Below are 22,431 nucleotides of genomic sequence, written 5' to 3' on the forward strand. Positions count from 1 at the left end.
AAGCGCTTTTCACTAACAGAAAACTGAATATAAGGGAATGTTTGTCATTCGACGGTGTAATTCCTCGTCTCGCGAGACAACCAGTTACCGTCGAAGCAGAAGAAGCTTCGTCATTGTCGAAACGAAATGAAGAAGAATTGCGGAGCCCGATGGCGCACCTGGCCAGAGAGCTCTCGTGGAAGTATCTTCAGCGTCTCGTATATCCCGTTCCACGGGAAGAGGAGAAGCTTCCCGAGAATCGAGCAGACAGGGAAAAACAGTAAAGATAAAAGAGTGGAAAAAGAAACATGGTAGGGAACCTATTACCGTATAACTCGATTTTCCCCGTGAACGAAGAGAAACCACTCGTCTCTTTCTCTACGTAGCGTTCTGTCTCAAAAGCAAAACCCTTTTTCTTCTGCCCGGGAAAATCCACTCGACGTAAAAACCGACTGTCCGCGGTTCCTGCCAAGTAAATATTGTCCGGATACCCGGCAGTCCAGAGGTTCTCGACGGTCTCGAGCACTCCCAGTACCCTCTACTCGCTTCCAATTCGAACCGTTTACTTCGAATCCGTGGATTTCACCGACACGAACGGAACAACGGCTTTAACGCGTTTCCCGGAAATACAATGTTAATCTTTCGAGATTGGATACGCGAGCGTTCGCGAAATTGCCTCGCGATTCGTTCGCGGGATAAAATAACTCCGAATGAAATGTTCCCCAGAAGATACCCGGGTCCAAAAACACCACCATCATCGTCTAGATACTAATTTCTACAGTGGCGACGGAATAAAAATTCCCTTCTTTTCGATTACGATTACGTTTCTCCCGAGTTCGTCGAAAGAATATTTGAATCCGTCAAAAAGATGGCTGGATCGTCGAGCGTTCGAACGCGACGCACGACCGTGTATCTTCCGTTTCGTTCGACGTTGTGCATTCCTGTTATGGCAAACGCAGAATGGGCGTTCCGGCGGATGATATACCATACGTTTCAGCGGCAGGCGTCCCTGGAAGAGATAATAATGGCGCGGCAATGCGGGCGAGGATGCGACCATATCGCGCCGATGCGGAACTTCGCGGTCGTTTCTTGCAAATCTCGGGGGTCCCCTGTTCCTATTCACGGACGTAACTTTCGGCGGGCCACGTTCGCGACATCCGGGTCGAATTAATACGTTCCAACTCGTAAACAGAAAATTCAGGATCGCCAAAGTTCGCGCGGATGGGCTCGTTCCACAGAGACGAGGGGGGCTTTGACCGCCGCGCGGAAGCCTGGCCGCGTAAGCGTGTTTAAAAGTTACCTCGTACCCGGTCCCTGTTTTTCGAACTTTGTTTCGTCGTGGCTCGACACGATCCAACGAACCGACGGAATAATTCACGGCCCGACAACGCGGAAGATTGCCTTTTTTTTTTTTCTATTTCGATGGGCAACGCGGTCGAAACTTTCGCATAATTCGAAACAAAAGAATCGAAAACGATATATAGAAGAAACTAAAAATGAAAATTTACTTTCCAGTCACCCTGCACCGAAGTATAAATCGAAGCATAGTAACCGGCTCGTACGTCGAACACCGATCGTAATTAATATACAACATAGTAGTCTTTATCGTTACATGTTTTGCGACCTTTGACTCGTAGCTGTTATGAGAAGCTCTGAACTGTTTCTCGCTGTCGAGATAAGCACTGGCGTTTCTTTATATAGAAGGTGCTTGATCGTTGCGTGGAGTCAGAGGAAAAATTTGTTGAATTCAGAAAGATAACCGCGACGCGGAGAATCAAGGTGTACTGTAATGGTATCGCAACCTCTTCTGCTTTAACGATAGACACGTACCTGCAAGAGAAGCATAGAGCAACGGTATCTACTTCCAGGGATCCGCATGGACCAGATAATAACGTCGGTGCGGCTATACGGCATTAAACGTCGGCGTAAGCGTTTCATGGAGCACTCGTATGCGTGTCTTTGAACGAACAGTATTTACCTACGGACGTGTTTGTTCGAACGTGTGTGCGTAGACGCGAAAGTCTGTACAGTCGACGAAGGATCGGACGTTACTTATGCATAGAAGGAGAAAGAGGAAAGGCGGGGAGGAGCGTGGGCTGCATTAGGGTCGTTCCCCGCAGGCTAAACTGGTCCTGAATACGCTTTATGATCCTCCATCGGCTTCCTGTAGAGTTTCCTGACGGAGACTGCGTATCTACGGCCACTCCGCGTACTTACGTGGAGGACCACGATACCGAAAGATTATAGACTTCCGCGTGAAACCGTATCCGGTGAACCGTCGTCGGTGCTTTGGAACGACACATTAAGGTCGTTTTTACGCGTTATCTCCGTATTTGGAGCCTCCCAAGGCAAACTTCTTACGGATCGTAATTAATTTTCATTCCTCTTTTGCACCTCTCGATCGTTTCTAAACTTGCCAAACGCGTTGCTTATTCCACCGTGGGATTTAATTGCGAGTCATTTCGTAAACGCATTATTATGTATCAGATTGTTGCAAACGAGGTAACCATTTTCAACCGAGAGTGAGAAAAACACGGATCTTAAAACGAGGACTTGGGAGAGACTTGGTAAAGAATTTTTTTCTCGAAACTGGGTAGGATTTCGGGGGTATGTCTATTCACCAAATATTATTGTAATTGACCCCTCCAACAGAAAATAATTTTTCCAGAACGATTTGAAACTTTTTTTTTCGCCGATAAATTTCAGCACCCACCCCCTGTCGATTTTTCTTAAAAAGTGCATTTTCATGGAATTTTTCTCTACCGAGACAAAGTTCGATCATGCAAGTTCGCTTTATACATACATATCTCGCGAAGACTCGGGAAGAACCATCGAGGTTTTCGAAGAAGTTTCGACTTCGTTGCGAATTCCCGAACGTTCTTTTCGAATTTCACGAAGAGCGCAAAAAGCCAGGCAATATTCGACGCGGGAACGTGTCCGAGCAACGGTTCTATTCGCGAGACGGCAATATTTCGACAGCGGAACATTTTCCCCGAGTTAAACTCGTCAACAATTCCAGCCTCGAGTTACAAGCGACGCGCGAAGCTTTTCAAAGACGAAGCCTTTGACGTGCCGCGAGATGCCGTAACAATAGCGTCGAGCCCCATTTTCTATCGAGGCCTCCTTGCTTTCGAGCTCATTGGAAGAACCGAGATCGAGGCATCCGACATTATTAGCCTTTACGTAACTTGTCCTCGCAATTGAACCGACCAACACCCGGAACGATCGACGAAAATGAACCGTAACGCAGAGTAGAGCCCATTCACTTCCACCCTGAACTATTTTATACACAGAAAAATATAACCTACGTAGTGATCAAGTTTTCGAAATTATGAATTTCAAATTTCATCTCACCGGATGAAAGAGCTTTTGATCCACGAGCCCGTACAAATATAATCTTGACGGATTCTTAAAAATATTTTGCGTAGCCTTCCGAATGAAACGATTATCCTCGAGATAGCCGTGGCATTCCCTCGAATTTACATTTCCGGTTTCTCGCAATATATTTCGAAACCGAGTTTCGCGATATTTGCCGCTCCGCCGGCGTTCGCGTTCGCGCTACGAAATACGAGTAGGAAAAATATCGAGACGTTCGTCTCGATTTTAGAAGGCGATTCGATCTATCGCGACAGCCATCGAAAACGTTATTGTAACCGCAGGATCCCTCGTAAGACGCAGTGTCAAAGATAAGCAAGAGTTATAGATGAACGTAGATATCGACACACGCTAGTCTCGATACGATAAGCCCCTCTCGATATCGGACAATCATTGTGGATTAGAAAGCGGGCTGGATACCTCGAAATGGCGGTCCCGTTCCACGGAACTGTCTCTTCCTTCCACCCACGCCGTAACTGCCTTCAGAAATAACCGTACCCCGCTCTGTCCATGTATTATTCTTTCATATTCTCGTAAAGATCTCGCGGATGACGCACGGGAACATTTTTTTCAACGACCACTTTATTTCCATCTCCGACTTTTTCCTCCTTTCCACGCGGCCTTCGTCCTTTTACAACCTTGTTTCATCCGCTGTGATACGTTTGAATTAATTGATCGAAGGATATCTTGATTTCGCGTGGTTTCAGCCTATTTTTGGCCACTCGCGAACCTCTTCTTTTCTATATTGGTCTTCGAGTATGTATTCAAATTATCAATTATGTATATTTCCAAGAGAAACTCAGATCCTGACTCTTCGACGGAACCGAAGAAGAGAGAAACATTATTCTTGTTTGAGTGACCTTTCTACCAGGCGCAAAGACACGAAGGATACGTATTGACCAAGAGCTTCGAATCGTCTTTGGAAGTTGGTTTTTGCAGACACAGTGGGCGTAGAACGCATTCTTAAAGCAACGTTAATTACTACTGCAACTATATGGTAATATTAGCGTCTCTGTAAGCAGACGTATCCGCGTACATCGATAAAGCTAAATGTATTCGCCATAGTTGGAATTGCTGCTCCGAAATGCGCAGAATTATTGTTTCAAACTTGCCCGGTGGCACAGCGTTAGGTTTATTTGGGTCTGAGTTTGGTAACCTATGTTCGTTATGGTATCTACATTTATAGTACTTTATAATTATATTCCTAGCGTCACCTACCACTAGCTTCGGTGACAATCACTCGGTGACAAAATCTTTCTCTCGATTTATTCGACTGGAAAAATATTCTTGCAATTTATATAGATAGTTGACTTTAATTTCTTTGTATTTCTATTTTATTACGTTGACGAAATCTTATTCGACGTTGCTGTTCGGGGTGCTACCGCAGCGAGGGAAAAGTTAGTTTAGGTGGCCGTGCCACGCTTCGAAATTTATCATGCAAACAGAGCTTATTAAATTACCCTTTTTACAGAAAACCGCGGCGTTTCGCAAGCGTTGGAACGCGGAAGCAAAAAGCCGCGGGCGCTTTTAGTTTCGAGCACGAGGCGTTGTCAAAGGGTTAATGGAGACCGAGAAAAATTACGTAAACGAAGGTCATCGTAATTTGTATCTCGCGCGCAATATGAAGCGTTTACCAGCGCGTTTATCACCTACCATACACGCCTCCTTTATCGAATCGCCTAACCGGCGACGCAATTTGCAACTTGCAAGTCATGTTCGACCAGGGGCTTTTCAATTAAAATTTCGTTCCACGTACTCCAATTTCGTTCTCACCTATTGCTCGTTAAAAATGCGAACGAAACTCGACGCTCGATCTACCGTGTGTAATTCATTAATGGTACAGTTAAACGTTAGTCAATGTCGTTATATTTCTATTTTATAATTGTAGTTTAACCGAATATACATTGGAATAACTACTGTTAGAAAAACGTATGTATTATATTTCCCAGGTTGAATATACGCTAGGTAATATCCAACGCAGCGTTTCACAGCGTTTCTTAAATCCGCGAAAGGTATTTCAGTTTCAAATTAATGCCGCTGAACCGTATAAATGCCGGGTCGCGAATGTACGAGGCATTAAGGGAAAGAGGATGAAAAATCCAAACTTCGCGACCCTGGTAGAAGAATTAGCTCCTCGAGGCGTCCCGACGAAAACGCGTCGCACTCTAATTTCCGTTTAATAAGTAACATCAAGAATTTCCTTCGAAACGGTCCACCTTTTCATCTTGCTCCCGGTAAAATATGAACGCGCGTAAATAGCAACACGCCGTCCGCCCCTCGCAGCTTCCACGTCACAAATGGACCCCCCTTCTCCCCCGCTTTGGAAAGACGAATGTTCAACCTCGTTTGCCCTTTTTTCCGCGAGACAACGCCCACTGGTACCAACAGCCCTTTATCATTAATCTTTTCACGTTTATTTCTGCCTGGAATTAGCTAAAATAAATAGAATAAAAGATATTGTTTCAATTGGAAGTAAATGAAATTAAAAATCAGTATTACGAGTCGTACAATTTTGTAATATTCACTCGATTCGGTGATAAATTATCGTCAAACGAAACCTGTTTGCTCGATACTGAGAAAAAACTATGCCAAGTGTCCGATAACCGGGGCATTACTCGGACAGCTACCTTATCTATATTCTGGGTCAGTTTGACCCGTTTTCGAGAGTCCGGACTTCCAGTGTTAAATTAAACATTTTTCAACCATTCTTAATACTTTTTCGTAAGATTAACAAGAAAAAAGGAGCTTGTAAACTTCCGAAACGATTCCAATGAAGTGGATAGCCCCACGAAATTTTGGTCCAGCTTCCAAAGCTATGTTTTAAAGCTATGTCGCGACCCAGTTAGCGTTGCAGAACCCTGTATATTCGGTCCGTTTTTCGTATGGTACCAAACGGACACTAAACGCCAAATGTATTAATATTCTATGTTATGTTCGGACCTCGAACTAGGTTAGATTAATAACAGCGTGTACGAAACTCGCCTCTGCGCGGAAAATGTATATTTATCTCTGCCTGGACACATCATATTTCATTTAATGCTTCTACGATTACTAATAATGATAAAATGAAGCGCTGAAAGGTCTTCTGTCCGCCATTTTGGTGAACGTTTGAAACGCCTTTGTAATCCTCAACGAATCGTCTTAAAAAAAGAAGTAATCCACGGCTTCGAAATTGCGTAACGAGGTATTTAAACGATGCTAAATGCAAACGTATGGGAACGGGAGGAGAAAAAGAATCGTTCTGAGTTTTATCGGACCCCGGAAGCTTAAAAAGTTTCGATGCTAACGAATGGTCTACGGAGAATTGTCACTGTCTTTCGTTCCCTCCAGTTTCATCGTATTTTCCGTCTTATCGAGTTCGTTGCTTCGGGATTCGCGTATCAATTCCTTTTTACGGGGAATACAAATACTACGATAATGCCGCGTTTCTTTCAGGCTCGCATTTATCTTCGTTCAAAGCGAAATTACTCGATCGAGGAATAAACTTTATGATTATTTTATATCCCCAAACTTCCTCTGCCAAGGAACGATACAAATTTCTCGAGTTACTTTCTTCGTTTCCAGAGGACCAAAATAAAAATCTCCCAAAGACTATACATCAATTTTTCAGCGGTCGTTTATATAAATCGTTTTTACATAAAAATTATTCTTCTACGCCACAATAGGTGGTGAACCGGATCTGGCCAGATCCCAAAACACATCTTTCAAACCAACTGTCAGGTCATTTATCCTTCTTCGCTACCCTTAATCAGGCTCGGGGAAACTTTTATTCGAATAATAACCGACCGATAAAACCAAAGTACAGCGATTTATTCGCGTAGATCGAACAGTTATACCTGCAGGCGTTCGTTGAGAAATGTTTCGATCCGTAATTGAAATTTTTGATTAAAATATATACGACCTCCCCACTTCGTAGTTCGTCGAGACTTGCGTGTGTAGCAGACTAGCGAAACTGCTCGACCGTAAACACTTTCCAAAATTTGGAAGTGCCATCAATCAGTCCCGGGGGACAGGGATTATCGATAACTCTCGTCGGTGATTTATATTCGGAGAACGCGTCACGTGTGACGAGAACATCGAGGAGAATTATAATTAAATAACGATCGAAATGTTGGGACAACGCGTCGTTCGCGCGATAAACGTTTCAGAATTGGGCACACTTTTATTCGCAAACAACGGACAACAAATTCCCTGATAAATTGTTCAAACTTAAAATATGAAAACGATCTATCCGACGGTTTGAATTAACAAAATTGCCAAACACGAGCCATTCCGTCGGCCATCGAGAGTATCCCCCAGTCGATGGCTCGCCAAGAAATCCACTAGCGCAAAGTAATCTTGGGAACTGTTGTTCCCAAAGTCGGGAAACAGCGTTTCGCAGCACAAAGTTCCGTCTTATCGATTATTAAGCGCGACGAGCGAGAACAAAAGAGTCGCGGGCGCGAAAAACGGGCACGAATCGCGTGGGTGTATCCGAAGATTCCGCGGAAAACCGTCCGGTACCTGAAATTGTCGGCGAAGCGAGCGTTTCGTGATGCGGTTCAGCGTACTGCGTAATGCGCCGAGATTGCAGACGCAGTGCATTGTCGAGGATATCCCGAAGAAAGGGGAGAGACCGCTGGAACGAAGACGAGGGCTCGATTTCGAAAGGAGGCAGCACGGAGAATGGGAGCTTTACGGTTTTGTGCCAGTTTTAGTGCGGCTCTGTTTCAAATCGCTGTCGTATTCCGGAGCAAATGAGCGATGCATAATCCGAGGCAGCCTTTTCGCGCATAGTCCCGCCGCGTAATGAAGCGTTTTAAATGCAGCTTTTAAATCAGCAGAAAAATGAGCGAGATCCACGACCGCGAGGATCGTCGACGATATACCCGGGAACCCCACGGAGGATTTACCTAGATATGCAACGAGGTCTTTGATAGGAACTATGTCCGGATATATGATCACCAATTTGTCAACAATTGTAAAACTGTTTCTTCTATTATTGTTATATCTATTAAACTCGTTTTTTCTTATGACCACGATCCCCAGACAAATCTCGAATAATTATAAAACTCTATACGAAGAAGTTGTTTTGTAATACAAAATATTTGTTTAATAATCGATGGGAGTTCGAATCACGAGATAACAAATGAACGTTGGGAAGAGAAAGGCTCTGTTAAATTTCCAATTTCGTGCCAACTTCGAAACGTATTCGTGCATTGTCGAGTTTCGCCTAATTTCGCGGTCGTTCGCACGGGTCGCGAAACATTACGAGCGTTTCGCGGCCGCTGTAATTTTCGTTCATGGAACAACACGATCCTGTACCGAGAGAAAAATTTGAATTACACCGGCGGTCGGTCGAACCCCCGAAAACCACGGACATTAATTCCAGGTGTGACGAATCTCCCGGCGAGAGCGCTCGTATCGGGAAACGATCGCGAGTTCTCGATGTTTTTGTTTTCCATCGATCGTAATCGAGAACCGTGGCCGGCGAAACAAATCCGCGGGGTACGCGAATCCGCGATTCCGCGACAATTGCTGCAAAAATCGATTCCCGTAAGCGTCGACGTTCGGAAAAATTGCAACTTTCCCGTGGAATGTCCGATACGAGATTAGGTTTTCAAGCAGGCCTCGAAACATGCAGCTTTCAACCTGAATCTGTTTATAATTTAGTTATGAATTCCGGTACTTAGCGAATACGGTTCGAAAATTGTTTGAATAAATTAACGATTAACCCTCTCGAGAGCATGACCCTAATACGGGGTGCCAAATTTCCTTGCGGCTGACCTCTATTGTCGTGGATATTGTCCTGTGCTGACAAATATCGAGTAAAACATAAAGTACGATGTTAACGATGAAGAATCATTAGCAAAATATTGAGCTTCTGGTTTTACTCGATATGTTTTCAATCGTAGAAAAGAGTCTAAAATTTTAGGGGACCAAGCGTCTTCGGTAATATCGAATAGTTCCTATTTTCAGCTTATAATCGCGTGCAAAAGTTTTCAAAGGGGAATATTGGAGAGTGAAGCTTCCCCGGTCGCATGAAAGAAGTCGAAATTGAAAAATTAGGGAATAGAGGCTTCTAATTTGCGGGTAGGTTCGATCGAGCGTAGGAAGCACGAGTACTACGGGTAGTAGGTGATGAAGATCTTTTCATTTCCGTCTGCCACGTCTCTTCCAATTTAACGTATTTCACCCAATTTCCGTTTCGGTCGTCAAGAATCCAATCACCGCTAACGTTTCATCCGTCCTGTAACCCAGATATTACTGTTTTCCTCTTTTCTTCTGGTTTTCCCGCCCGATAACCGAGCAACGGCGTTAGAAATTCCCTAATAACTGGGAACGGTGATCTCTTTCTCTCCCTGGACCCTTGGAAAACCAACCGCTAAACGTTCGCCGTTAAATCCGCGGGTTTCTCGCTCTTAGTCGGTAATCTTTCATCTTTCTTCGGAAACTCCGTTCAAACTTTTGACCGAGAATTTAATTTACCCGTCGTGTGCGGCCAGAGCGCGCCAAGGAAAAGGAAAACTTGCCGCGCTTCGTCGATTTTCTGCGTTTTGATTATTCCCGGATGTTAATAAGTGGGTCGCTGAGAATTTCTGTCGCGATTTTCTGCTACGCGACAAAGTCGGACAAATTTTATTCGCGATTCTAAAAAATTCATTTGCGAGCCGCGCCTCATTATATTTTAATTGCTCCGCGTTTCGATCAGATTCCACTGACCGTTCGAATAATCGGTAATCGAGCCGGCTGAACGGCTTGAATGATGTAATTCAACTATGCTGTAATTTAATTACGATATAATTGAAATACGATAGAGATAACACGACCACTGCGTGGTTCAACACAAGTTCACGGTAAATTGTTTTGCATAATTAAAATAGCTTTCTATTGAAAGATATAAAAGCTAAGTTCAATTATCTGCAGTTTGAGGAGATACAAGAGTGGGGATGACTGCTCGTCCAAGTAGCGGGGAAAGAATTCAGTCGGTAGTCGCGGTAGTATTGTACTCCCATCGTTGCAACCACGATTCGACCGATACTCGAAGCATTCTAGCGATATTCCAAAAGCATTCGATTCATGTTTCGTCGCGTCGATATGAGAAATCCAATCGCTCCGCGACATCCTACGAACGTATGCCTCGAATCTCCCCGACAGACGTTCCACCGGTTCGATGTACCCATGGATTCTCGGTGGTTTCGAATGCTCGTAATATTTCATGCCGAGAATCATGGACAGGACACGTTGGAATATTTGTCGTGATACTCGTCATTGATTAAAAAAATTAATTTCGACGATTGTTTGTTCGCTCAAAAGACCCCTCGAAGTGTTTTCAGACTTCGTGGATCGACTGAGTGGATTTCAAGTAGAGTTAGCGGGCCCTAACGATGTACCAGCGACGATTAATCTTTGGTAATTAGCGACTGATGACGAAACAGGAAAGAAGAGTCGCGGAGGGGATCCGAAAATGAACTCTGCCAAGCTGGAGATGAGAAGGAAAGATGGACGGAGGCAAGGTAAGGGGGGAAAACGCGGGTCCAGCAATTTCCCGATGTAATAACAGGCCCTTGTTCGTGTAAAACGGGCACGATAAAGCCTCGGGATATTGCCTTATTCAACGGCCGTTGAACGCGACGGAGTGGCTGCAAAGAGGCTTTGTTGCCCTCTCTTCTTTTCCGTTCGCTGCGTGAGAAAGGAAAGCTCGCGGGTCTGCTACTTAACCCTTGCCAGACAAAAAACGTTTCGAGTCTCGTCAAAGAACCCAGTGGACGATAGAAGGATACCGGAATAAAGGAACGACGGAACTTCTTCTGCGTCTGACCTCGATAACTTTATTCATCCGAGTATACGGTACATTGTCACCGACCGAAGTTTCTACGTGTCGAGTTTCCCATGGAGGATAAGTTGATATTCTATCTAAACGCGAACCGTAAAGGTACAGACGAAAGTGAATAATACAAGCTTCCCTTTGGTCACTTTGGAATTAATATTAATCGCGAAACATATCGTGCAAGAAAATAATTTCTGTTTACCGATGCTAGTGTGGTTTTCCCTTAACCGTTCGTGACAATCTCGCATATGGTATTTTCGCTCGAAAATCTATGATAATGTTACGCCGCGGTTTCGACCACGGAATGACCGAGTTTAAATCGTGTTCGAGCATATTCAACCAGCAGGGAATATAAATAAGTCTTGCGAAAAAGTGTGTCGCTTTTTTCGGATTTCTACGATTCGTTTCTCGATAGACTGGATTTAACGTTCCATTCGTTGCAGCCTATTTCATACAGTGATCCTTAACCTTTTCAAACTCACGGTTTAAAAGCAGATTCGTTAACGGCGACGGGTCCGCGGAACAATTCGGTGAAAAGTACTTGGCACAGTTCTTAATCGCGAGTAATTGTAATTGCAACGTTCGAACCTGTAGAAAGTAAACATTCTTTCAGAAGAAAATAATACAACACGAATCTAAGAGCGTTATTCCACTCAATTTTTGTTTTAAATTAAGATTATGTTAATTCGATTTTAAAGTTGTACTTTATTTTCTCAGTCGGGAGTAATTTTGGAACGTCGAATCGCAGAATCGAGTAACTGTTTCATTTCCTTTGTGAATAGTAGCCGAGACGCTGATTAAAGATCGGTTAAAATTACGATTGCCTTGCCCTAATGGCCAAAGGCGTGTTTTACAAGCGTGTCATCGTGCTCGAGAGGAAGAAGCGATCTTCTAAATGGATTCCGTTACACGCGAACCGTAAGTATTTCCACCGCTGTCTGCGGATTTATCTCGAGTACTTCTCTCAGCGACCCTCTCGGCCTTTGAGCCTTCTTTTCTATCTCCGTTCCTTCCATCTTTCTGACATGTGCCTCTAATGCCCGCGTCAGTAAGCAAAGAGGATTGCCAATGCGAATAAATTCGTTACGGGCGTCGCGACGCTACGTCGAGAACCCGGGCGCCATTAAAACGCGTTAAAACAATGGCTATCGGTCTTTTCCCGGGAGCAATTTCTGCTTCGAAGAATTTTTATTCTTTAGTTAAACTACTCAGCTCCCTGAATAAATTAAATTAACGTGTTTCTTGAACGTTTCTAAATGGATTTATAACTCGCGTTTCTCGAGGTTGAAAATTTTCGTCCAATTTGTATTGAGACGCGTCCGTTTTTTTTTTGTAATTTCGAGCCACGACTCGTTAATAACGCGATTGCGTAATCGTTCAAGATTGCGCATTTATCGCGTGGAAATAAAAAGATATTTATGATTCCTTAGCGGAGATCGAATCCTTTTCGTATTTTTTCCTAGGGGGTCAAACGGTCGACAGATTTAAGTGACAAAAGAAACTCTTTAAATATCTAATGATGCACGTGTACAGAGCGTTCCAACTTGCTTTTAACGAACGTTATTGAAAATCGCGTTGAAACCGTGACTAATACGAAATTATTCTGCGTATCCGGCACAAACGCGCCAACATGGCGGACCTACGCACGCGTACGCGAAAAGAGAAAACAAACGGAACAGTTTCGAACCCCATTCGCGAGTGTATGTTTTTTTGTTGTCCGTTCACGTGGCCCCGGGGAACGAACGAATACAGAAAGAGTAACGACGAGGCTCTGGATTATAGAAGGAACAAATCCCATAGGTCCGTGCAGCTATAAAACAATCGATGAGATACTCCTGGAACACGGATACGACCGCTACTAAAACTTTTAAAACCCACAAAGGAAACATTTAGGGGCGCGCCAGGGCCAGTGATGGACGAGCTTTCTACCCCTTTGCCAGCTCCCCTTGCGGTCTTCGACGTTTCTTCGACTATTTTTCTTTCTCTCGGCGTCGTTTACTTTCCTAACTCACCCACCAGAGACGCAACTTCAAGAAGGTCGTTTGTTTAATACTTCCCCCCCCCCTCACCCCCCTGCCTGGGACTTATTTTTACCTTTTCGATCCGCCAGGGAGAAAACCTTATTTTTCCCCCCTTTTTAAATACGCTTTGATTTTTCAGAACAGACACGACGCAATCCGAAAGCATTGCAATCTTGAAACTTGGGACTCGTTGGTCCAAAGAACTTTTCATTCATTTAACGACCATTGTTCGGGGTAGTTTAGCACGTTCGAAACGTCTCGCTTTCGTAGGAAACGATTCCCTTTTCGTAGAACCGGCTTTCTCTTGGCAATTCGACGGCTTGTAGGTTCGAGACTTTTAAACATTGATCTAACTCTATCGATGTTCAAACGACCAAGTAATTGGTAGACTTCGAGCATAATGAATTTTTTCCCTGGTATTTAAAAGATCGCGTTCGCTTTGGTCGAGCATATATCGGGTCGTTTCAAAGGCGTTACTATGTATTATTCGTGTTATGCGAAGGAAACTCCCGTGCAACCGCGTCCAGCGCCAGGTGATTCAACAACGACGACGTCGAATGTAAATGCGCGCGGTTCTTTGCATTCAAAGAGCCACGGCGCGGTGTTGCAAAATAATCCAAACGCGAAGGAGCGCGGATCACCATAACCGGAATTACATTTTCTCGCGATTATAATTGCATCGAAGTTACAAAACGCGAGATACCATTTTTTTTCGCGAGGGCCGGATGAACAGCGAGGCGGGGGAAAAAGAAAAATGGCGAAAGCTGGGAAGGTACTCGGGCGAAACGTGGCGCGAACTTCTTAATTAATCCTATTAATTAGATACACCTGACGACGCGACACATCCGACGAGTACTCATCGCGACTATATGAACTCGCGACGTGCACGGATTACGATGGAACAACAGTGAGAAAACTGTGCTTTGTCCCCGTCTACCGGCATATTTGATAATAATGGTCGGGAAGCAGAAACGCGCAAACGAGTCGCGCTTAAGAAGTTGACTTAAGAAGTTCCGTGCTTCGCGTCAACCCGGGGCTTTTACATCCCACAGTCGACCAGAGGCGAATAAAAAGAACGAATAGGAAAGTTTCGAAATCTCACAGAGCTGTTTATCGAGTGCACGTACATAAAATGTATGATTAACGCTTTTATTAAAAGGTGTCTTTTGATCAGAATCCCCACCTTCGACCAATAGGAAACGATGATGTAAAATTTGAGTTCGTAGAGGCGTGACTAATCCATTACGGTACAAGGTCGTGGTTTTTCGAAAATATCCCGCGAACCATTCATTTTATTAAAAAATAACTCCAACAAGAGTTGAACGGTATAGAATTCTCTACAAAAAAGGTTTCATTCGTGTTCGCGTTAAATCAAATATTTTACGAGTAAATCGACACCCACCGAAGATCTCTGTAGATGTAATTTTTATTCATTTGAAAACCCAATACACCGCGTATTTTACGTCTTGTTCTCTCCTTTAAGAGACACTTAATTAATTTTGGCTTTTGGCGCGAGAAGAATTCCTGTCGCGAGTGTCGGGAAGAACTTGAGAATCGAATGTCTCGGTCAAAGGAAAGAAACGGCCCGGAGACAATTCCAAGGGAGGAAAAGGTCTGAAAGGGCATTCAGCAAATGGAGAAAGGGTTCCTGCGGAACGCAATTAAGTGGCGTAATGAGATTCCAGCGACTACCATGTTGGATCGGCGTCTTTTCAACGTGGATACGCCTGCGGCTATGCGCGGAAATTCGGAAACGATTCGAGTTAAATGAATATTCGTGGAAAAAAGATCGGATATCGCTCCCACGCGCCTAATTAAACCCCAAAGGCGAGCTTCCTTCGTTCGCGTCGTAGACTATGGAAAAAGAGGCCCGATCGAGCACCAAAGAGTTTAGAATCCACCTTCGATTCTAATTTCTCTACGAGAATACGGATCCTTTCTTTACTTTTACTTAAGGGCTTTCATTCTGTTTAAAAACGCGTGAAACCGAGTTTTCTTTAATACGAAAACAGCAGCGTGTTTCAATTAGCCGCGCTTCATAGCGTGCAACGGTTTCTTTTCTTTCCAGTTACGTGGGCACGTCGAGGACGTAATCAAGGAGCGCGATCAGCAACATCGACGTTCTCTCGACGTGGAAATCATATTTTCGATGATGAACGAAAGGGAACTTTGCGTTTACTATGAATTTTTATCGAATAATTTGTTTTTTTTTAACGTTAACAGTATGCAAATCGATAATGCGTGGTAGTTTTCCAAGCGCGAGCTTCGCTGATCGGGCGAGAACCAATTTGTACCAGTTTGAAATTTATTTTTCATTTACAGGGAATCGCCATTTGAGCGTGAGCGTGCGAGTAACCGTATTTACGAAAAGGTAAGCCCGGCGTGGCGTAATTAAAATTTTCTGGATTTAATTTCTGCGACGACGATCCCCGAAAACCGCGCGCGTGTCCGTGCATACACGCTTGGAGGAAATTATTAATGCGGGCATTTGCATTTTGGACGATTACCCCGGACAACGAACGTTTTTATTCCGTGATATTACAACGCGACCCGGGGAAACTAGAAACGGGAAACACTTTCGACCAACGATAAGTTCGGTTCGATGGAGACTGTTTATCGCCAGGATCGTTATTGCTCGCACGAATTAATCGCGATAAGGAAAAACGCGATTGAAATTCAAACGTAACGTCGAATTTATTTATCGTTCCCGTCCGTTATCACGAGCACCGTATAAATTTGAAAGATAAACTTTTCGAAAAGCGTTTATCCCGTTTCGATCTACCGGGACTCGGAGGTAAAATATTCGTTGTTCGTTCGTTCGATTCTCCGCGCGCGGGGGACACGAGTAATTCGACGGAGTTTTGCGCAGAGTTTCGAAACCGGTTGGCCGGTTTCAGTGTCGTCCTAACGCAAATTAGGCAAGACACGGCTAAACCAGAGACTTAACTTGGACACGACGGCGCATTATGAATCTGACGTGAACTGTTTCAACTTTCGGGCTCGGTGTGTATCCCCTGCTGCAGCATCCGAACGATCCGGGGCTTCCGGGCGCCCGTTACACCGACCAAACGCGATTTCCGGCGCGCTCGTCTCGCCGTGAAATAAACGGGATTTCCTTGACGAACGAAATCGAATATCGCAGCGCCAGGCCTGCTTGTATTAAAATTTAATTATCTACCGTTGACGTAACAGAAACTTACACGCTGTCGCGACTAGACCAGGCGAAAATGTTTGTTTAATTATTTAATGCGGGGCGGCTTCGAAAAGAAACGAACGGTGTGCTCGAGACACATCGAATTTCAAACACTCCCGGTCGAACTACGGGTCTATCGCCTCCAAACTTTCTCGCAACAGCTTCAATTACCCAAAAGTTCGATCGAAAGAGTAAACACGGAGTTCCCGAGCCTTGTACAATTTTGAATATACGCTAGCGGACGAGACAACGATCGTACTCGCTCTGGTACGCGACTTCGACAATGTTTTTGGAAAAAAAAATTTATGGAACAGTTTTGTTTACGGTAGTTTTTTTTTAAAAGAGCAGCCTCGAGCGTTATTTTTAAAAAATGCTCGATATCGACTCGCGTACACAAAACGGAAAAAAGCGTGTAGGCGAGAAGTTTTCGAACGTTGAAGGCAGTTGGACGCATTTATCACCTTTGTCGCGCGCGTTTCACATCGAGGAGGAAGAGCGACGTAGGAAGAGGCGCCAGTAAACGCAAATTAGATCTTGAAAACGTCTGCTGCGCGTTGATCGGATCGACTTCGGGGCACAAAGACGATGTAAATTGAATTCTGGAATCGAACTCCTGCCAGTTTCGACCTAATTTCCACGGTGCTGTCTCGTCGGAGGACTGAAACGGAGAACATTTTTCACTACCAACCGAAAAACCGAGTCCCGCAAATCCAAAGATTAACCAAAATACTCCCATACTCTTCAACGTGTACTCCCATCGTTAGGTAATTTAAATAACAAGTAAATTAGCTGACCTGGTCGTTCATAATTCTATCCAAGCAATAGGGTTTATATTTCTTATGAAATAGTAGCCAAATTTCTGCCTGAATTTTCAATAAAAAGAATTAGTTTCGCAATATTCGTTCGAGCGTTAGAATGTCTGCTCGAACCAACTGTTTGTCGCAGTAACGACTGTCGATGAAATTATTCAACCGACTAATCAGGTTTGTCCTGCGAAGGAAAGTCTGTTCCAGAAATAGAAGCAGAATATAAACGTACCGACTCTTCGAAAAAGGACAGAATAGGCTTGGTCGTAAAATTTACGCGCGCCCACTGTAAAGATTAGTCCAGATACTATCAAGTCTAGAGTGGGTTGAACAGCCTAAGCGTAGAAATCAGCCTCGTCTCGACCTAAAAGTGGAACAAACGGAAATAAGTTCCACTTTGAGGCTACGTTGAGCCAGCAATCGTATGTAAAACACTTCGATCCGCCATCTTGCACCCTCGTTTCCGTCTATACGAAATCTAACCTACTCGAACGGCACGGCGTATTCTGATAACGTGGAGCAAGATTAATCCGACGATAGAAATGATAACTCACCTAATTGGGAACTGAAGCCTTCGACGAGCAACTCGATTCTCCAAAAGACAGCTCGATCACGCACACAAATCAAACACAAATACACAAAATAGGTTTAAAAAATTGACACGAAATCGTAAATTACTAACTCGCAAGAAGCTTGCAATAACCACCGCCGATGCACCTTCCTGCACTCGCCGGCAGAGGGCTATGGTCAACCTTTCTGTCTCACAGTCACCATACACTCCTCCAACGACTATTAAATAAATTTTCTTATTCTCAAACCAATATAATAAATGAACATTGTTCCTAAACACATCCACATAAGTGGAATTACCTGACCTCGCCCAATTCCTTCATCAATTACAAAGATTTGCTTAGAGATACGCAATAATCTACCGCGAGCAGACTTCAAACGGGAAGTTAGAGATGCAGTGACTGGAAGAGAGATTACGCCAGTTGAATGATGCAACCAACGAACCGGTACTCCGCGATAATGTTTGAATCTCTAGTATTAACAGAATAGAAACAGAAGAACGGAACGCGAAGAACGATAACGCCGAAAGAGTAGACACACGGCACGAATGGCGTTAGAGCGTTTAGAGGTTATGTTTGTAGGCGCGCGAATCTAAAACTAAAAACTCTGTCGGGCACTTTTGTCGCGGTGGGCGCACACCGAGCACCAAGGCATCTAATAATACGGTGCTCAGTGAAATTGCGACCCAGTTAGGCTTTGACCCACTTACTTGCACCGTAATCATCGTCGAGTGCTCTGCTCGGATTGATATTAAAGGTAAACACGCCACTGGAAGACTAGCTGGCTGCATCTACGGTCTCGTTTGCATGGGACATCGACTTGCTTGGTTTGCTTCGTACGCTTCAAAGGTGCACCGCACCGCTGTTTCACAGACACATTTTGATGCGATTATTTCGTTTCGTTAAATTCCGAACGATCCTTGCGTCACGATCAATTTGCCATTTTTACGCGACTCGAGGGCTTTGCGTCACCGTCGAACAATTTCATTTTGTAAACAACTACGCTGCCGCGACGCTGAGTAACTGGTAAACGGGCACGGTCCGCGAAAGAAATTATGAAATGTACATTGCATCGCGGTACATTTTTCTCGTCTGCTTGCGCCATTAATGTAAAATGGGTCATGAATATGCTTCAGCGAGTCCGCGAGGATACCGACCACGACGAAAAACTTCGTTTCCGCTTCCTTGAAACTTCCACGCGACGATACATCGCGGTCTTATCGTCCTTACAAGACCATTCAAGAACGCTAATATTCGTTTCGTTGCCTTGCTTTATTTTCAGCGATTTGGAAATTCGCGGGAACGGATTTATTCGACGTTACAACATTGCTCGTTATTTAGGGAGACAGTCGTCGTAAATCTTGACAGACCGAATATCATTAAACCGGGATTCAGCCATCTTTAGATGTAATGTTCGATGAACGTTGTAGAAATGTTTTTCAGGTTATGTACGTTATTCGAATACGTGAATCAAATTTACACTGATTCTTCGTCGCAATAAAATCTACATTTTTCGAAATTCGAAGAAATCCTTGGAGGCACGTTGAAATATCACTGAATATTACAACGTATTCAAATTTAAGCAAAATCCGAATTCGACGTCAGTGTCTGCGCGAAATGACCCGCGATAACTCCGCGACGCAATACAGACAACTTACGTCCAAATTGTACACCGGTTCGAAGTTATTGTTTATGTAAGCGACCAGGGGCTATTTTTAATGAAAACAACGAGCTAGGGTCTTTGTACGCGGGATGCCCAGCAGGCAGGCAGTCACGAAGGGGAATAAGGTTAGTTCGTCGTAGCGTATCTCGTGCATACGTGCGACTGCTACGTTACACGCAACCGATACATCTTACATCTATAAATAGAGTTAAACCCCGAAGAAGAACAGAGAGGTCGTTACTGGTAGAACGACCACCGAGGTTGCCGTGAGGTCACCTCAGGTCGGGGATAAATTAAATATACGATCGCCTCGATATCGCCGCTACCTCATCGTTCATTCTTCACTTCGATCAACTTCGACACGGAACGTCGGATCACAGACGATCGCCGGTCGTCAATGGGACATGGTCAACGAACGACGAAAAGATCGTGAACTAAGCTCGGGAACAATCTACAATACCGACGATACGATGACCAGGTAAACGCATCAATATCGGTTATTTTGTACAACTGGATTGTGACACGATGAGAAGAGATGAGAAGGGAAGTATACCAAATTTAATCTCTCCTACACCACCGTGTTAGGCTAGGCGTAAGTTTGGTCGAGAACGTCCAACAGTAAAAACAAGCGAGAAACTATTGGCACGAGTAACCATATAGCAAAATAAACAAAGGAATCTTATCGGTTAATAATTGCGATCATTGTTACGATTCAAATTGAAGCGTTTAAATACTACCGATCCAAGATAGGGAGCAAGATAAATTTACGCGAAAACGGAAACAAAAGCTTCGTCTGTTGACTTAAGATATCAAATTTCAAATTGTACCCGCAAGTAGTCGAATGTTTTCGGAGCATCTGTTGCGCACGTGAGTTACGATCTAGCCGTAAGGCACCGTGCACACCGTCTTTGTTACGCGAGAATATGCTTACGTTTCCGCGACCTATCACGATCCGAACAATACGTTAGCACACCGAACATTTTTGTTTGGAGGTTGTCGATAACGATACACACGCGTATTACAATTTTTCGTCGTGCTTTGGTATCTATTTGCAAAGCGACATTATCGACGACACGAACGATAAACGATCGCTCTGTTATTGTTTACACGGGAAACGACACCGCGACTCTAGGACAAAGTGGTATCGTACCAGAGTCTTGTTGCTACGCATCCGTCACGAATAACGGCAATCGCTTCGAAAGGAATACTATATAAAATGAAAGTAACAAAGATTTCATCTGGATGAAAAGCAACGTCAGTCGTAGATTGTGATTAACCGTTACGTTAGAATTTAAGCGTGAAAGTACCGCGAACATGTTCGAATCTTGTATGCGAATCTAGTAGCATCGTAGAGAAATTTCTTCGACGCTAACACCGTGGCTAAAAATTGAGCAAAGTAAAAATAAACATTTTATCTTAAAAAACAATCAACAAAGGAGTAATAACAAACAAACTCACCTTTTCGAGACACTCCTGGCCAATAGCTTTAGGGTCGACTTGCACCTCCAGGATGACTGAGTTCGCTTGGCTAATAAGACACCACATCTTGTGGCAGGTTGTATCCAAAGAGGTTCGGTAAACACACACCCTTTTTGCCCGTCAAGAATTTGCAACACGCCCCCGAACAGGCAAGAGAACCGAAAAACCAAAAATGCACCGTTCACACAGAACTATCGACACGCGTTATCTACAATGATCTTTTTTTCTCCGGACTCGCAGCTGGTCGGCGACCGGTCTTACCCGGTACGTTCTTAATCATAACAAATTTAAAACGCGTACTCGTGCACAGCTGTCACTGCGTCCTCACACACGACTTCGTACGTCGGCAACGTGCTCACTCGCCTACTACCCGAACGCGTCTCGTCGTCTGCCATTTCTCGGTGCAGAATGGCACACGTACTGACCGCTCCGCGCTACCAGGATTAGTTCGCGAAATCGAATCACCTTTCGGTCTCTATAGAGTGGCGCTAGTGTTGTGTGAACGCACATCACACATACGCACACCACGCGCACCCAACCAACCGCTGTCAGCGAACACGATCCGTCGGTTGAGGAAAGGTTAGGTTTACACAGCTGATTCCCCCTCCATGTTTAAAAGATTTCTGTTCCATCTGAGCTCTGACCAGCGATGCCAGATGTATCACATTTATTCGCGCTTGCGCCTAGAAAATGGCAGTGAAGTACCGGAAACAGGTATTTTATAACCCTTTTGTTTCACTGTTTTACAGAATTATTTAAACATTTTATGGCGAAAGAGAGCAAGCATAACTTCCATTAAGTTTGAAAATAATTCTAAGTCTGAATGATTGACTGAATACTTGCCTGTAACCTTCCCTCTCCAACCATCTTCAAGGCCATTGAAATCGATGAGATCGCTGATACTGTCATTTTTTCATAAATAGTTTTTCCTAAAATCAAAAAGAAAACAAAATCAATTGCGTGAATGCTTGCAAACAACAGTCTAAAACATTAAGTCCCATCAGTTGCATCACGATGTAAAATAAATGTTTTATTTGATTTCGAGCTTCGTGATAAAGTGCAAACTTGGCGCCAAAAAAATTAATTGTTCAAGAATTGCATCTTTACATAATAAACGTAATAACGTTTACATTTATTGCGTGATACTCGATATTTATACCGCATAATTTTACCTTGCTTATTATATTATTACTGATACACTATACTTTAACGCCTTTATAACACGTTGCTGTCTTTAATGGCGTATGCACGAAAAGTACTGTTCATCTGGCATCACTGCCACTGACCAATTGCAATAGACATAAATGGGAACAGCCAATGAGATTGCAGTTGAGTTTAACCGGAAGTGCGTTTGCGCTTAAGAAAGAGAACCAACTTGAACTTGTAAACTGGTAACATCGGGAGATCTTAAAATTTGTGATATTTTCGCAAAATATTTCAATCCTCGCAAACAAGGTGAAAATACATTATTCCTTTTATTGCATTTATGTCTAACGAGGTTAATAATATAACATATCATACAAGAATTCGATTAAA

At 43.8% G+C, this 22,431-nt stretch overlaps 1 protein-coding gene across 1 annotated transcript in view; it reads right to left on the reverse strand.

The window, feature by feature from the left end:
• LOC122395511 (E3 ubiquitin-protein ligase MYLIP) overlaps positions 1-21,357 on the reverse strand; it is a 112,748-nt gene extending 91,391 nt beyond the window's left edge. Inside the window, exon 1 of the mRNA XM_043393131.1 lies at positions 20,875-21,357. Within this exon, the coding sequence (XP_043249066.1) occupies positions 20,875-20,961 (87 nt within the window). The 5' untranslated portion in view covers positions 20,962-21,357. The remainder of the gene's footprint in view (positions 1-20,874) is intronic.
• Positions 21,358-22,431: the final 1,074 nt, after the last annotated feature.

This window comes from Colletes gigas, unplaced genomic scaffold (assembly GCF_013123115.1).
Source record: "Colletes gigas isolate AHSC1104 unplaced genomic scaffold, ASM1312311v1 Colletes_gigas_Sc00001, whole genome shotgun sequence".
In the NCBI taxonomy this organism is placed as follows: Eukaryota; Metazoa; Arthropoda; class Insecta; order Hymenoptera; family Colletidae; genus Colletes; species Colletes gigas.